This window comes from Salvelinus namaycush, chromosome 24 (assembly GCF_016432855.1).
Source record: "Salvelinus namaycush isolate Seneca chromosome 24, SaNama_1.0, whole genome shotgun sequence".
In the NCBI taxonomy this organism is placed as follows: domain Eukaryota; kingdom Metazoa; phylum Chordata; class Actinopteri; order Salmoniformes; family Salmonidae; genus Salvelinus; species Salvelinus namaycush.
The window spans coordinates 9,483,664-9,501,452 of record NC_052330.1 but is presented as its reverse complement, the minus strand read 5'-3'; the positions used below and the strand labels follow the sequence as shown (position 1 = coordinate 9,501,452).

Sequence of the window (17,789 nt, the reverse complement as noted above, 5' to 3'; positions counted from 1 at the left end):
GCCCCGTGTTTTATCCCTCGCCGCTGTTCGCTGCTTGACCCCTCATTCAGGTCAATTGGTCATGCAAGTTTCCCCTCCCCTGCACACACACAAACATGTGCACAGGCACGCAAACACACAGCCGAGCAAAACAAACACCCAAAAAAACAGTTCCTGGCTGCCTCTCCCAGGCATTGAGGCAGTGAGAATGCCTGCTGGATCTAGTAAATCTAGCCTTGCTAGACATCAAGCAGGATCAATGCTGCCAGAGCTCAAAGACTGCAGCAAACTGCAACTCCCAGCAGTGTGGGAGAGACTCTGTATTTACCATGCATGGAAACTTCAATCAAGCCTGCCAGTTGCTGCTCGAGCTGGCTGCTGCTGGCCTCTTACATATGCAATGAATTACTGATTACCACTGCATATTGTGCCCAAACACTATCATTTGGCCTAAATGAGCAAAGATTGAGCGCGCTGAAAAGCAACAGAAAACATGAAACCAACAACATCAGCGTCTCCAGCGTTCCGTCATGCATATGGGTTCCTGATGGACGTAGACAGGTAGCTAAGGCCTATAGAGGAGTACATTACATCATGTGCTGTGCAACCAGACAGCACACCACTAGAACACCATGCTCTATTAGGGCCGGGACTGGGCCTCAGGGGCTGGCCAACGAAGAGCAAGCAGCCTAAGTGGAAACAGGAAGTGTGGTGTCGAGTGACAGAGGGCAGAATGGTGTGTCTCTCGTGTCTGCTCTGTGCACATGGCTCGTGTCAGGAGAGGACAGGGAGGGGTTAGAGAAACACCAGGTGCATGTCACACAGGGCCACGCATGTAAACACACACACAGCCGAGCAAAACACACAACTTACTTTTTAGTCCAGCAACTCCGATAGAATGAGATCGATGTTTAGGTTACATGACAGCTTTAAAAGCATTACAGATAAATGTAGACTAGCCTATTTATTGGCGTGTAGGGAGAAATAGAGACATGCCAACGTGTTATAGCTCAGCCCTGACGCATGTATACAAGACTGATGTGTGTATTACCTTCGTGTGGGTGTCTGTGTGACCCATTTCCAGGCTATTCTTTTTAACACCAGAAAAGCCTGGCATCTTTTGGATGTCAACAGTATAAAAAAAATCTATACATTTCATATACGCTAGTGCAAAAATAAGTCATTTGGTTGTGTTTATGAAGGTACAGTAACATAAACCAGGGGTCGGTCAAGCCCTGGATGCCGATTGTCTGAAAACCGTGGTATACGAGACAATATACCACAGGTATGGACGCAAAACTATTGTTTACTGTTCTAATTACGGTGGTAACCTGTTTATAATAGCAATAAGGCACCTCGGGGGTTTGTGGTATATGGCCAATATACCACGGCTAAGGGCTGTGGACATACGCCACACCCCCTCTGGCCTTATTGCTTGATTAGAATATGAAATAACATGTATTTTAAAGAACAAAATAGCATTTTCATTAGTTAATGTAACTGTAGGCTATATGTACAAAAAAAATATACAAAAACCCCCACCACAATTCAAGTGTTAAAATTGATTAAATAAACACCATCACAAAGATCATTCATTATTAGTTTGTTATTAGGGCAGGTCTTAAGGAACATTGTGCATTTAAGAAAATGCATTTCAAAAGAACAGAATGGCACATTCCGAGTTGAAATATATTACTGCGTTTTGAGTGTTGCGAGTCAACGTGGGGAGCGCAGTAATGCTATAAGGAAAAATATATTTTAGGTGCTTTCAAAAGTTCAGAATCTGCTCTCCTATAAAGACATAAAAACAGCTTAACTGCTAAAAAGGTCACTTTTTGACATTTCATTTCCTTGCCTCTGTGTAAATTCCAAGCTAGACTATTATTTACACACGTGAAATTTAATTAAACAGTTTAGGTGAAGTTTCGATGGGCCATCATCAGCCAGTGAATGACAGATGGAGGGGGTGATGACATGTCCTCTTAAAACTGCTTATAACAAATGTTAGTGATATTAAGATTCTAACGACAGTATGTTATACAGACTTATTTAGGAAAAGTCAAGGACGGGAGTCATGACAAAAAAAAATGGAAGAGCAATTTAAAAAAGAAAATTAGTCAATATGACGCCGTCGGCTCGTCTAGTGTTAAAAATGATCTTCAGCAAAGCTAGATAAAAAGGAGAAATAAAGGATTTGTGTTTCTAGTCAAAGCATTCCATATTGTGACGCAATTGCACATTGGAAATATTGAGCCAACACTGATTTAGGCTTGCCACAAGTAATACAGTGGAGCTGCAGGAGAGTTACTGTAAAACAATGCACACTGCTAATCCCAAAACAATTGTATTGTTATTGAACGCCATGGCCTCACAATACCTTGAGGTAAAACAATATCCCAAGCACATTCCAGCAGAATACAAAGCTACGAAATACGTGTAAAATTAAGGCTGTCTGTGCTTGCCTCTCGGAGTGTGACCTCGTGTTGACTAATCGTCTGGAGGTTAGAAAGAATTAACATTATTCAACAGATTACGCAACACAACACAAAAATAAGTGGCAAAATAAGTCTACATGGCATCGGTGGACCCAACCTACATCCACTTGTTACACTACAGTGCTGTAATGAAACTGGTCAATGAGAGATGCAGGGACATTGTCTGAGCGTAGATATGATAAATAGGGTCCACTTTTTTTGGCGGGGGGGGGGGGGGGGGGGGGGGGGGGGGGGGGGGGGGTTGCAAGCTGTTAGAGCTGCCTCCTTTACAATGCAGAGGTCACCACATGAAAATGTGAGAGGCTAACAGACATCATTTGATTGACACCCTGACCCACACATGAACATATTTCCTTGTGTGGTCTGATTCCAATACATAAGCCATACCAGAGGGCAAAGCGCGTCCGTCCTCCATATTTGGCTCGAAATTACAACCACTTTTTCCGTTGAGTGCTGCAGGAAACCAGTTAATCAGACAGACAGTCACACCTCCATTGTAGAAACTTTGTCATGCTGTGATTCCACGTTGCTGTGGCACCATTCCTCAGGTTGTTGGGCACAGAAAAGATACTTCATTTATTTTATTGGAGGTATTGTAAAGTGGGTTATGTGCCAAATGCTGATGATGTAGGTGTGGTGAAGGTCTGTCTGTCTGTCCACAGCCCTGAAATGGAACACGAGACTGAAAACAAAGCAACTATGTGAAAGCATCGCTTGCATGCTGGAAACAGTGGCGAGTTGGTGTATGGTTTGTTACAATGTGTCACCTCACTAAACATCATTCAAAAGACCGCTTCTGTATTGTTATAGTTTGAATTGGGTTGCTTTTGTAAATGTGTGTTACATCCGTGCACCGCGTGGCGGTACTGTACCAAGCAGCAGAGGATTACCATATATTAAAAACCAGATGAACATACCTGCTGGTGTTGCCCCGAAAATTCGAACCACTGGTACTTTCTTCACGTCACTTTCTCTGAATTCGTTATAACAGACGTCCAAGTCTTTGAGGGGACTTGCAAGGTAGTAGTCAGCGGTGACGATGCGGACAGCAAACATGACTGCTGTGCTGGATTCAATCAACTACGCTAGCTAAATTATGATCTGGGGCAACATCTAGGAACAGAATGAGAATAAATTGTCTTCGTAATAATGTAGCAACCGAGGAATGGGAATCAGTTGTGTACACAAACTACCTAGCAATAAACCAAAGTCTCGTTTGTTTGTTTATCGAGGCAGCCCGCGGAGTTGCCCATATTCCACCTAGTTTTGCAGGCTAAAAACTATGAAGAGTAATCTGAGCTGCAGCTACTGGGGACCATACCGTAACTAATGGAGATGCCCCGTGATTCAGTTACTATTGACATAGTCCACTATTCTCCGAATTTACAGGGCTGAAACTAGCTGCCACCCGTCCCTTCAAAAATAACACAATCCTGGGCTTCCACGAGACGTTTCATTGGTCCGAGCGGCCATAGCTAGTTAAACCAGCGAAACCAAAACCACTTTCTCCCCACTCGCCGAATCCGGGTGTTGCTACGGCATATCCATCCGGAAAAATGGGCAATTGTTGAGTTACTCTCCTGCGGAGACAGAATATTTTACTGCACGTATTTGACTTGCAAACAAAACGCTTGAGAAGAGAATCAAGTGTGGCTGGTCTTGCAGTGGTTTCATGTGCGCTTCCAATGTGGCACTGCGGACAAGGCTTCCTCTTCTCTGTAATATGATCACAACACTAACCCAAAGGCAACACCATTCCTCCCCGGCAGACCCTCCCCTAGTCTCTGCCGCTACTGGTTAGCTGCTCGCTACTGACACACTGCAGCAACACGGGTCAGAAGACTCAAGATCCAGTCCCAAATTTTGCTGTTAGAACCACCTAATTTTCACGATTGGCATTGGTTCGTTTACAAGCGCGCAAGTGGAAGTTAGGTTTTCAATTGGTTTACAAATCTTTAGGCGGGACATGGGTATGAAAGGCAAAATCGTATTATGCATTTTTAAATCTTCCTATTTGGTTGGGAAATGTTGTGAATATTGAATGGCTGGGCTATGGGACAGTGGGTGTGCATTGATAAATCTAATGGCACGGTTAATAGGCATTACCCAGAGAATGAGGAGATTGTGGCGCTATAGCTCCCTGCTATCAACCAACCAGCATCCAGGATCCAAACAACCCGTTTTATAATGAGGGCGTTCTATTAACCGGAGCCGCTGTGCACCGATATATGGCACGTGACGTGAGCGGGCAAAAGCGGCGAGGGAGGAACGCCCTTCTCAAATAGAACAGTAAATCTGCGCCCCTCGGTCATGGTGTTAACAAGTCAGCATGGTGCATCGTCCAGAAACATACAAGATCTATTAAAAAAAAAATATATATATAGGTTTGAATTTTCAAACTGGTTTTTACTGGGACGGCAGATAAAGCGTTTTTTATTAAAAAAAACAATCACTTTATCATGTGAAAAAACAGACTCCTCATTACTCCACGTGGTTAATCTAGCTCAGGCTACCTCACTTTGGTTTTAAGAGAATTTCGCCATGAGTTTTGAATGGCACTTGGCTCACGCACCGAAGCACCGTTCCAAAACCAATGCAATCACTTTGACCCGATTCAAACTCCCTCCAACAGGGTAACGCGGGCCAGAAAATCGAATCTCCTCAATGACTTAACATCCTCGAATAATTCATTATACTACTCCACTGATCTAAACTATTTAAAAAACGAAACACATAGATATGACGCCTTCCAATGATGAACGTTTACAAAATGCTCTTGAAATTAACTGATTTCGATTGCAATGACTTTCGCAATTACATTTTTATAGAACAAAACTTCCACATACTACTATAAAGGCTCAAGACAAGTTCCCGAAGCATGTTTACATGCTAAGTAACCTAACATTGCAGTCGTAAAAGACACTGGCGAGACCCTTTCCTCTCGTGCATGATTGGATCACTTTAACGTTCGCCGTGCTGTGATTGGCTCTAACACACTTCCTAGTATGTCCTTCTTTGAACACTTCTAGAAGTTCCTCACTACACAGTACAATTACCATATTTTGATAAATGTATCCCATTTTGGCCCTATAATTCCTACATCCATATGAATAGAATTTTGTTCCTACATCCTGTTCACCTTAGTTCTAAATAATGTTTATTTATCACAAGACAAGATAGACAAACAGAATAGAATGGACATAGTTCTAAATTCCACAAGATATTTCAGTCAGTCCACACAATATTGTGGCACACAACAATATTTGCCACAACTGCATAAAAAATATTTTTATAATTATAGGCCTATTTTTTTGCACTTTCTTTCTACTGCCCTGTCGTAGAATTTTAAAGCTTCACATTGGTCAATTTAATTCCTTCTAGATTTCCATAATAAACCAGGCTGTAGTTGTGGATGGGCAGAGCCCACTCTTTTCTCTTCCACTGAAAGGCCCATAAACCCCTCCAAACACTGGGCTCAGACTGAGGACACAGCCACACTCAATGGGTCCCTGATGACGAACAATGTATTATTAGCATTTCATCTGGATGGAGTGGGAGCGTCTGTCAATGGGAGTGTGCTCTGACCTTGAGTGAGATTCGGCCCTTTCTCTGGAAACCAATCAGCGCAGGTGAAAATAAGGTGAGTCTGTTTAATAGCAGTTTTCTGCTGAGAGGTAGGCATATGCATCACAATCCGGGATAGCCTACAGCTGACTAAACTATATATTTCTGGGTAAGTATTCACATGCAACAGTTAACACAGCTCTCTTGTGAAGGGATATTTCTCCTTGTTGATGGTTGGAGAATTTCCACTTCTAATCTGGAGGCACAGCCCCGTTTGCCCAGGTTAATCAATCACTCACCTCACTGATAAGATGACAGGCTCAGTTTCACACACCAAGCCACCTGCAGGAGAGTATCTCATCTCCCCCTTCCCCAAACCCTGTGGTTGCTTTGGGTTGGCCAGATAAGGCTTTGTATAGTGTGGTGCAAGTATTGGAACAATCATACAAGCAACTGATTTATGGGTGCAGGAAACTAAGCTCTCGTGGTTAATGAATGCATTAGGCTGATAGTGATATATATAACTGGCTGTTTTTTGAGAATAGCAGACATATGTCTCATAACACAGAGAAATACAGTACCAACCATTTTAATACTTTGTTATTTACAGGGGAGTATGATTGCCATTATTGACAGAAAATTGTTTTGTTTGGCTAATCAAAGGAAGATGAAACCACCACAGATAAAATACAAGTGTAAAGAGCAGAATAGGTGTGAACCCCAGCCCCTCCCTCTGTTGCAGAAGATTGATGTTTTAGTGACAGATTCTTCCTGTGGCCCCTCTGTGGATCTTAAATCATGGATGAATAGGGGGCCCCTAAAAGCACCTTTACATCCTGTTCTATTTATCTGCTATAACCCAAAGAAGTGTGAGACCTTTACATTGCTCATGGTTTAGTGCTATTCTGGGTAATACAGTAGTAACTACGTAGTATAGGCTACGATATAAAAAAGTGTGGCATGTAAATTCAACAACCTCACAGTCAACAGGCCATTATTACTTCCCATTAAAATATATATTCAGATCACATAATATTAGGAACACAGTCACCACACAATGTCAGGCGTAACTATTAACTCCTAACATGTCAAGCAAGCACATTTTTAGGACTTGAAACGTGAAAAAGTAAATACTGCCACCTTGTGGTTATTTGAGAATTGTGCTAAGCTACACGCCTCCGCCCACACACCATTTCAGTTGAGTACAAAAAAAGGCTATAATCATTTGCCATAGAAACATCCAAGTCAATTATGTACCAGAGAAACAATCTGTCTATATCAGTTTAGCAGTTCTCAGAGGGGCCGTATAGAGAGGGTCATCTCTTTCCCCAGAGAGGGGGCGATATAGCGTTCCTCTCTTAGCAAACGGAGAACCAAGTCTTGGGTATCCTGGGGCCAGCGGTAGATCCTGGTACTCTGGAGCCAGGCGGGGACATGTCTCTGGAAGACAGGAATGGGATAGGAAACATTACACCACAGCGTGAGTGACTCATGAGGATATAATAGGATATAACAACAGTATAGAATCCTATCCCTATGGGGAAACATCTCACTATCCACTCACCTTGGTAGCAGTGGGAAATAATACGGGTACCAGTCGGAAATTAAGGCAGTGCTGTTGGATGAACTCATTCTGGATCTAAAATGGAAAAAGGTGCTCAAAGATAAACGCCTAATGCTTTTATGAATTGTCTTCATTGCATATTAAATGTATACTGTACATAAACTATACATGGCTGTGGTACAGTATATGTTTCCCTTTGTATTGCACAGCAGTGTTTTATACCTATGCTACATCATGACAAGGAGGGGCTGTGGCCAAGGCCAGGAACCTTTTTGTCTCACTGTCCTAATCTTGAGACTCCATAATTTACAAAAAGACTGTAGCTACACACATTCATTTGATATAATCTTACACGTGCATGTATAAGTGCCTACCTGAGTGTGAATGTACTTAGTGTGGAGACCATGCTCATCCTCCCCGTATCCCTCCACGTCTGCCTTGTACTTAGGACTGATGACCACGATGATCAGCACTGACTTCTGCAACGCAGCATCTCATAGTCAGTTCAGTTTTTGATAAGATTTCATTTCAAAGGGATACTTCAGGATTTTGGCAATGAGGCCAATGAAGGAAGTTAGAGGTAGTTTCTCGAGCCAATGCTAACTAGCGTTAGCGCAATGACTGGAAGTATGACTTTCAGTCATTGCGCTAACGCTAGTTAGCATTTGCTCGAGAAACTACCTGTAACTTCTTTCATACTGGACACAGAGACATAAAAATGGTATCCACAAGTTTATCTGACTCTGGAGAAGTAGATAAATGTCCTTACTTCGGGATTTTGGCAATATCTCTTTAAGGGTCTGTAATAAACTATTCATCAGGCATTTATAAAGTGGGTGTTCACCATTTATTAATCATTACTCCCACATTTATAAACCATTTGCTAATCGTTAGTAACATGTTTTTTGCAGCCCCTAATCTAAAGTGAGCACTAATTATGCTTTATAAATACATTGAGTGACCAATGTAATTTCTCACAAAAAGATGGTAGACATTCCAGCAGTACCTGATAAAAGAATAAGCACACAACACAGGATATTTATGGGATATATATAGATTTGTGAAGAATTAGTTTATTAACATTTACAAATGTGGGAGTAATGATTCATAAATGGTTTATTACTGACCCTTAAAATAAAGTGTTACTAATTTTTTTCTGTATAGTTTCATAATTATATAGCTCAATGTTATGCTCTAAAAATGCTGACCGCTTAGACTTACATCCTTTAAATAGCTGTCCATCCACTTGTTGATGTCCATTCTCCTGACTGCATTATCAAACATGTCAATCTGCCAGAGAGAGAAGTTATGTATGAAAAATAGTGTTTAAAATATTGGGAAATTTCAGAATAAAAGACAATGGAAAATACAGTTTGCAAACTTACAGCTGGTTTAAAGCCCTGATCTATCAGAAACTTCACGAAGGTAAACATCTCACTGGCTGTGTCCACAGAATACGTAATAAAAACATTCCCTGCAATCAAACAGACAAGCATGGCATCCACATGAATGCTAATTGCACTCAAACAACTATTTACATTTTAGTGGATGTTAGACTTTGTTTTAAGTCTTAATATTGAGCTCTTACAAGCCAAGGCCATAAGGTGAGACAATCATTCTGATTCACAGAAAATCCACTGTTTAATGAACAATTATCTTTAATATAATTTTGGGGGGGATAAAGTTTTTGCTGAGGGATGGAGAATGATATGCACTTACTGCACTCCTCAGGTAAACTGATGGTCTTCCTCAGTTCCTGTGTAGCTGTTCCTCCCCCACCTGGTTGGCCGGGGGTCACTGGGTAAGAGGGGACCACACTGACCTCAGACATCAACTCTCTGGGAGGGGCCCCACTCTGAGGAAGATTGAAACTGGGGGCTTTTAGAGCTCCTTGTCCATGTAGTCTGTTTTGAGCCGTGGGAGTCCTAGAAAGGAAAACAGTATAGAAGATTTGGGTGTCTGCTCCAAACACTCATGTGTATATTGTAATGCCCATCAGCAGACATTAGTGCTAAAACTGGATCCCCACCAAACATTTGCCTGTTGACATTTGCCTATTAAACTGTAAACAAAGCAGTACTAGGAACTTGCGAAATCCAATTGGTTTTGATATCTAGGCTAATGATACAATCTGATGTTAGACCAGTAGGCTATAGGGATATTTAGTGTACCAGGATGGTGGGTCTTGCTGAAGCTCCCGCTGAGGTTCCGTAGGGTGAAGATGGTTATAATGATGACGATTATAGAGGGGACGGGTTTGATTTACGGGTTTCTGACATGTGTACAGTCTCGGACACCTGCCGTGCACAGGATCAGGGCCTGTAGAGAGATGTGAGAAGACATGCTCTTAACATCCTGTCTTGGATGGGCTCCCAATTAAAATGATCACTATCTGAATTATAGAACGTGGATCATCCAGGCTATATTTCAGACAGTAATATAAACAACAACCTAAACAAAAACATCACCTACTTCCCAGAAAATGTTAAATAGCTTGGTCTTTCCACAAAAAGTGCCTTTTAGGTGGGGTAACTCTGTAAAAAAAATTGTTTTATTTCACCTCATTTTTATTTGCTGTGATAAAGAGCTCATAATGTTCCCCTTTGTAAAAACATGATTTCCCATTTCAAGAATTCAAATTAAGAAAAGTGGCAGTTAGGGTAACAGGGTTGACTGTGACAATTTTATCTTAAATCAGCCATAACTCCCATTGTGACAGGGGGAATGGAAGCATGTTGTTTTCAACAGGGAAGGGCAATAGAATGCGAGCTAAAAAAATATATATAATAAAAAACGTTAAAACATTTATAGCCGATCTATATATGGGTAACAGGGGTTGTCGTGTTATGCTTGACACTCACAGTTTTTATCCACAAAAACACCAATGGCCAAAAAGAGTAGAACCAGCTCATATGCCTTCACACTGATTTGACTATTAGATGTTCAATGTTTATTTTGAAAAAATTATAAAACAAGAAATAGTTTCAACATATTAAAATGAGAGTTCAGTTCCCATAACAGGGTTGACCTTAAAATGAGGGAGAAATCACATGAACTAAATTATCATCTTCAGAAATGACTTTATCAAAGCAACAAAATAACTAGAGCTTTACAATGATGGTGACAACATGGCGAACATTTTGAGTTAAGTGGGTTAAAATCTCAGAATCTCAGTCAGAAAAAGTCAGACTTTTCAAAATTCGGATTTTTTGGCATTTCGGCAAGTCTTTATTCATATTAAAAAAATCTGACTTTTAAAAATGTCCATGTGGTTTATATTGAAGGGCAGTTCATTAAATATAACATGCTTTGACATTTTTTGGCACTTTAGCAAGTCTCTATTCATATTATTTATAAAAATGTCCATGTGGTATAAAAAGCTTTAAAATTCAATAATAGTACATCATTTCCACTTAAAATATCAAAGGGACGCAAAAGGCACTCTATTCGTGGAATGACCCAGCTCCAGTATCATTTTGATTAATTTATCTATATCTTTTCTATTTAATTATATGAATGCAGTTGTCATATACAGCACGTTACTTACATTGAGGAGGCATGTGTGCTGGGTATTTCGGAGGGACACAGTGGATGCCATTTAAGTCAGACCTTAGAGGAAGAGGGGCCTCCAAGTGTTCTCCTCCTTCAAGGGAACAGTCCTGAGGTCGAGGACAGCTGGGTGGACCAGGGAAGCCCTCAGCTCCCCGCCGGAGAATCCCAGAGAAAGAGAAGTCCTCATCCTCAGTCCACTGAGCCCTCTCTCTGTAGGGGTGTAACCTGAGGTTGACAGGGTCAGGGGTGTGTGGGGACATGTCTTTCTGATGCAGGGAGGGGGCTCTGGGCTGGGGTCGAAGGTTACCCAGAGGGTCTTCCATAGGGGTTCTCCAGGAGTCCTTGGGGTATTCCACCTGGCCTACGTCATTGACGGTTACCTCAGGGGCGAACCAGGCCTCTTCCTTTGGCCTCTTTCTGTGTTCTGAGCACTGCCCACAGTCCAAGGGCAATGCTAGGTTCAGCGTTGATGATGTCATTGACTCATCTGTCTCCACCGGAATACTTCTGTGACGACGGGAATCTGACAACAAAAACAACAACAGCAACAGACAATGTTATTCAGCTTAAGCCATTTAGGAGAAGTAAAGCAGGAAAAAAAGGGTGATATAGTAAGAGTGAGTTTAGTGTAAGGTTAACTTTCCTTTTCGATAGGTGTGGTAGTGTGTACTGTATTTGACAATGGCGTACCTGTGAAAGAGTCCATTCTTCTCTCAGGACGAGGGATAGATTTTTTTGTAAAAGGAAACAGAAACAAATGTGGTTTAACAGGAATGAAAGCTGAACTCTGTGGATAGCAGAATGACATGACATTCCTGGCAACACTTTTTAGAAAAACTGTATTCACAAGTGAAACAAACTCTTTTACGGGTAAAACAGAAAGCAATGATATGTAGCAGATCGATGAAAAGCCCTTATCACTACAGAACTCAAAGCTGTCCTTTGGCTATACAGAGTCACTATAATACATAACTGAAACCAGTCAGACCAAACATTACGTATGTTCCAAGGAAGTGAACTTTGTCCTCCAGTCAAGCAACTAACTTACCTGCAATGTGTCTGTGAAAGAATAATACAAAAACAAGTAAAAATTATCCTGACTTCAAGCAAAGAAAACAAGTTAGAACATACAGCACAGGTGCCATTTACGGTCAAGTTTAACAGTTAAACCTGACCCCGGCTCCTATCTGTGTCAGAGCCGTGTATTCCACCCTCTATATGCAAATCTGCCCTGGAGCGAATAGGAAACATTCCCACAATTTTTGTCTAGAGGAAGAGATCAGTGCTAGCAAAGCAAGGGAGTCTCCCTTCACCATTTATGCAAATAATGTGGGGCATGCAGTTCACGTCCACCAATCAGGTTGTTGTCCAAACAGAGCAGGAATTCTGCAACCAGTCATGGTGAACCTTGTCATTTAAAGTGGAGTGAGCTGTCATAGTAAAAGCACACCTACAGACATGAGGGCACTTGATTCATGGAAAGTGTACAGCCAATTAAAGTGAACACGCTTTTAACATTCATGAGCTTGTTTTGCTAAGAAAAGACAAAAAAAAACACAGAACGATCCTACAAACTCTTACAAAATATAGAAAAAAGCTCAAGTTATATAACTGTAAAGTTATCCAGCAAAGAAAACAAGAAAATAAGCATTTCAAAAAGTTTTTCATATTCACAAGTAAATGGAGAGTTTTATTTGAGAACGCCTTAGCATCGGGTACAGAGGCTTTAGTTGGAGTCCAGTCACGCCAGTCACAGTCCAGTCTCTCTCTTGTAGTCATTCCTGTCGAACCAATCGTGGTTGTACTTGGTGTGCAGGATGCAGTAGGCGACGAAGCGCGGCAGACTGAGCACCACAAAGGTCAAAGACACCGTGCCCAGCAGGAAGATGGTCCTCCGCACCAAACCCTTGGTGCTCCACCCCTGCATGACTCGCCACTCCTCCTTGGTGAGCCACCTGCTGGCACTGATCAGGTGCAGGCCGATCACTAAGTTGAAGATGATGACCAGGATGATGGGGATACCACCGGAGAGGATCGTAGTGTCACGACTTCCGCCGAGGTCGGTCCCTCTCCTTGTTCGGGCGGCGTTCGGCGTCACCGGTCTTCTAGCCATCGCTGATCCACCTTTCATTTTCCATTGGTTTTGTCTTCTACACACCTGGTTTTCATTCCCCAATTACATGTTCAAGTATTTAACCCTCTGTTTCCCCCATGTTTTTTGTGCGTGATTGTTTCAATGTTCATTTCAGTTCATAATGGCTGGTATTTCGACGGGTGCTGTTTTCACCCGTGCGTAATATATTTACCGTTTGTATTTGTTCAAGTGTATTTGTTACCTTATGCCTTTATTTTTGAGTAAAGTACGTTTCTCACTCATTTTGCTCTCCTGCGCCTGACTTCATGCACCAGCTACACTCACCTTCTGACACGTAGTAACCCACACCAGGACGGTAGACTAGATATGGTCCCTGTAGTGACACCGGGGACGAGTCACATTCTTCCCCTCTATGGTGAAATTCTTCAGCGTCATCACGTTGATCCAGCCAATGGGCACGGAGGCCAGGTGGGAGACCAGGATGATAGCCCCACGCAGGTCAGCCTGGTAATCTTGACACCAGGTAGAAGGTGTCCAATGATGGCCCAGGCAGCTCAGGTAGATGATGGCCGTATCAGACATCCCACAGTTACGGAAGCAGATCATGTAGAACTTGAAGAGATTGGCGGAGGATGAAGAAATGAAAAGCAGTGGCATCCTGTTTGGAGTAGTGACATTTCCTTTTAAATGTATCTATGAAATGTATTCATGAAAACAAGTTCTGAAACATCTCACAGACACATATAGATTTAGGTAACAGTACAAAAAATATAGGATATACACACACCTGGGATCCCCAGAATGCACAGCAAAGGGTAGTAGACCTTCTGAACAGTGATGAAGACACTGGCCCCCTCCATGTTTCAGTCCTAATCCTTAGTACCAGGCAATAGTAGAGATGGTAATCCTTGCAATAAACCCATTAGGGTTAGCTGGATGGGAGGACATTATTGATACAGAGATAAGCATAGTGTAATAAACAATAGATGGATAAGGACCGAGAAGGGTTACATCACAGATTAATAAGCACACTATATTTACTTTTTTTTAAACATTGGTTTTTACTGGGCCTTTATGGATATATTATGATTGGAGTTGGTTATTTATTGACAGGATGTTGTTATGGTTACATTTCAATGAGAATGGGGAGCACCGTTGAAACAGGTTTGTCAGACTTCTTGATCATGCTTGAAAATTGTGGCGCGGGTGCATCGTATGTCTGATGATGACGACTAACACAATAACAGACAAAGGATATTTGACTACCTGAAACATGCACATGTGAAGTCTCTATAGAATAGGATAGCATAGGATAACAGCGTGACCCTTGTGTACATATGACCTTGAAAGGCTTATATACTGTAAGGGTCTAAATGACTGTGTGGTAATGTATTGACACTGACATAAAGATGAATTTGTGCTGTTATCTTGGTCATATATCTGTGGTTCCAGTAAATGTTTTCTTGGAACTAGGAAACATACAATTTCACCTGTGCTGTGTCAATATAGCACCAACAGCACTTTCTTTTTTATACCCGGATGCCCATTTAGCAAAGTCCAATAAATGTTTATTAATTCACTCTTCATATAATTAATTAAAATGCCTTGATTAGTATGGCATGTTCAATAGAAACAAAGTTTTTAAAAATCCGACGCGGTTCGGCTGCATGGCCTTCGTCAGGGAGTACAACAAAATAATACAATGTCCTCTTTTGAACAGCTTTTCCAATTAGCCCTAATTAGAAGAGGGAGTGGTTACAAAATTGATTGGACACACCTAGTAAGCAATACTATGCACATTAAAAAGTGAAATACTGAAGCTATGTTATCATAAAAATACAACTCCAAGCTAGAAGTATCAGGACACTTAGAAAGGTAGTTCTAACCTTAAATATGACTGGGAGAAGTGTCAAGAATAAGACAGCAATATATTCCGTAGTACACTAGAACACAGCAAAACATGAACAACAACAGTCTGAACATAGCTGAGTGCAATTGAGCAAAATGTCCACTAGATGACAGCAAATGGACCCATCACGACCCTACAGGAAGGGTGAGAAATCCATATCTTCATTTAAACCAGGGTATTTAGTGGCCTGTAGTTTGTAAATCCAAAAACTTTCCCTTTGGTTTAATTGTTTAAGACGGTCCCCTTTTCTAATAGAGGTTGGAATATGATCAATACCCATAGCTTGTAGGGAGGCAGGGTTGCCATGGTGTAAGGACTTGAAGTAGACTATGGACTTGAAGTAGAAGAGATGAAGTAGACTATAGAGATGGCAAGGTCTTTGCCTGGAGAAAACCAACACGCAAGAATTCAGAATCACATCCGCAGAGAAGGAAGCCTAGATCTGTTTCTTTCAACTTTACAAGCAGTGACGATGAGGATCACCCCAGACACTCAGAGGCCAGCTCCTCCCAAGATTTTTTAGATCAGGAAGAGGAGTCACGCAGGTTCCTCAACAAGAGAGGGAGAGGACGCGGAAGAGGCCAACACGGAGGGGGAGGAAGAAATCAAGACTATCCAACCACACGGAGCAGGACCAGAACAAGGCTGTGATCAACATTTCTGGAGAACCCCTTTCTGATGATTGCATAAGGGTCTTGTCTAAAGGACTGTCCTTTGCCCCCACATATTCAACTAATGAATTTAATACAGAGATTGACCTATTTCGTTTCTACAGGAATCTACATCTGAAGGCCTGGTACAAGCAAAACATCTCTCCAACTACAGACACCAGTGTCTCAGGTCAGGCAGTTTCTGTTCCCTCAAAAACACCTTTTAAGCCCAAATCCACTTTTTTGAGCCTGTAATCGAACCCACAAATGCTGATGCTCCAGATACTCAACTAGTCTAAGAAGGCCAGTTTGATTGCTTCTTTAATCAGAACAAAAGTTTTCAGCTGTGCTAACATAATTGCAAAAGGGTTTTCTAATGATCAATTAGCCTTTTAAAATTATAAACCTGGATTAGCTAACACAACTTGCCAGTGGAACACAGGAGTGATGGTTGATGATAATGGGTCTCTGTACGCCTATGTAGATATTCCATAAAAAATCTGCCGTTTCCAGCTACAATAGTCATTTACAACATTAATAATGTCTACACTGTATTTCTGATCAATTTGATGTTATTTTAATGGACAAAAAATGTGCTTTTCTTTCAAAAACAAGGACATTTCTAAGTGACCCCAAACCTTTGAACGGTAGTGTATATGAATGTAAATGCATGCTCTTTCCATGACTTAGACTGACCAGTGGAAGCCAGGTGAAAGCTATGATCCCTTATTATCCCTTATGTCAGTTAAAACCACTTCAATCAGTGTAGATGAAGGGGAGGAGACAGGTTAAAGAAGGATTTTTTTTTAGCCTTGAGGCAATTCAGACATGGATTGTGTATGTGTGTCATTCAGAGGGTCAAAATGTATTGAAGTGCCTTTGAATGGGGTATAGTAGTAGGTGCCAGGCTCAGCGGTTTGTGTCAAGAACTGCAGTGCTGCTGGTTTATTCACGCTCAACAGTTTCCTGTGTGTATCAAGAATGGTCCAACACCCAAAGGACATTCAGCCAACTTGACACAACTGTGGGAAGCATTGGAGTCAACATGGGCCAGTATCCCTGTGGAATTCTTTCAACACCTTGTAGTGTCCATGCTATGTTATATCATTACCATTCCATTCAAACTGGATAAAACAAATATAGAAAACGTCATAGTAAACTAAATGTATTGCATTTTACCAGTACAATAACAACACATTTTCAAAACCCATTAAAACATGCACATATCTACAATAATCCCATCAAAATTAATTGCGTATGTAACAATAATAAGATGTAGTACAGATTACTTACACAGAGGGGCAAGCCTGCTGGTGTAGTAGAGATCCACTGTGTTGGCAGTCCAGTCCAGTCCAGTAGTATTAGGTGATGATGAGGACCAAGTGAGCCAGCTGCAGGTCAAATAAAGCTTCCCTGCTCTCTCTCTCTGTCTGGGAAGCCAGATCTACATATAGAAAGGAGTGCTCATCTACAGGTGTCACATCACCTGAAGCACAGGTAGACAGACCTCTGGTGGGTTTACGTTGATCTGTGAGAGCCAGGGCATGGAAATCAACATATCTCATATTCTTAAATAAGAATCTTGTAATATCCTTCTAACAATATTGATTGACATATTGTTATTGTGATGTATCCAGGGAGATGAATTCCAACAAGTTACCATGATTCATCAATGAAGTCACCAATCTTGGCAGCTGCTGGCTGATAGGGCTCAGTACAGTGTGCTTTCCCACACACAGTGATGGAAAAGACTCCCTCTTGTGGTCTTCACAGAAAATACAATTTAAGATTACTGTTGAACTCACAAAGTTAACTTAACGCTTTTTTTCTATTACAGAGCTTGTGCAGTGACTCTCACCTGATAACAAACGCCCTGCAGTTTATCAGCCAACATGTGACTGCCATTGCTGAGCTGTCCCTTTGCAAACTTTACCAATGGAGTTGACGATGTGCTAGACGAGCTGTGAGGTGATTGTATGAG

At 41.5% G+C, this 17,789-nt stretch overlaps 2 protein-coding genes across 2 annotated transcripts in view; both read right to left on the bottom strand.

The window, feature by feature from the left end:
* rev3l (REV3 like, DNA directed polymerase zeta catalytic subunit) overlaps positions 1 to 3,530 on the bottom strand; it is a 49,871-nt gene extending 46,341 nt beyond the window's left edge. The window contains exon 1 of the mRNA XM_038962583.1: positions 3,392 to 3,530. Within this exon, the coding sequence (XP_038818511.1) occupies positions 3,392 to 3,530 (139 nt within the window). The remainder of the gene's footprint in view (positions 1 to 3,391) is intronic.
* Positions 3,531 to 6,611: 3,081 nt separating this feature from the next.
* On the bottom strand, positions 6,612 to 12,427 carry traf3ip2a (TRAF3 interacting protein 2a). Its single transcript, XM_038963041.1, has 10 exons — positions 12,203 to 12,427; positions 11,845 to 11,861; positions 11,150 to 11,677; positions 9,774 to 9,921; positions 9,322 to 9,527; positions 8,988 to 9,076; positions 8,824 to 8,892; positions 7,977 to 8,081; positions 7,603 to 7,677; positions 6,612 to 7,478 (listed from the first exon to the last, which is right to left on the bottom strand). The coding sequence occupies exons 2-10, from the start codon at positions 11,858 to 11,860 to the stop codon at positions 7,332 to 7,334; spliced, it is 1,383 nt and encodes a 460-aa protein (XP_038818969.1). The 5' UTR covers position 11,861; positions 12,203 to 12,427; the 3' UTR covers positions 6,612 to 7,331.
* Positions 12,428 to 17,789: the final 5,362 nt, after the last annotated feature.

Bases quoted from the DNA above. Each gene is read 5' to 3' on its own strand.
- traf3ip2a (XM_038963041.1), bottom strand. The intron at 9,528-9,773 runs GTACACTAAATA...TTTCCTTTCTAG, and splicing joins CAGCAAGACCCACCATCCTG to GACTCCCACGGCTCAAAACA. The intron at 8,893-8,987 runs GTAAGTTTGCAA...TCTCTCTGGCAG, and splicing joins ATCAGGGCTTTAAACCAGCT to ATTGACATGTTTGATAATGC.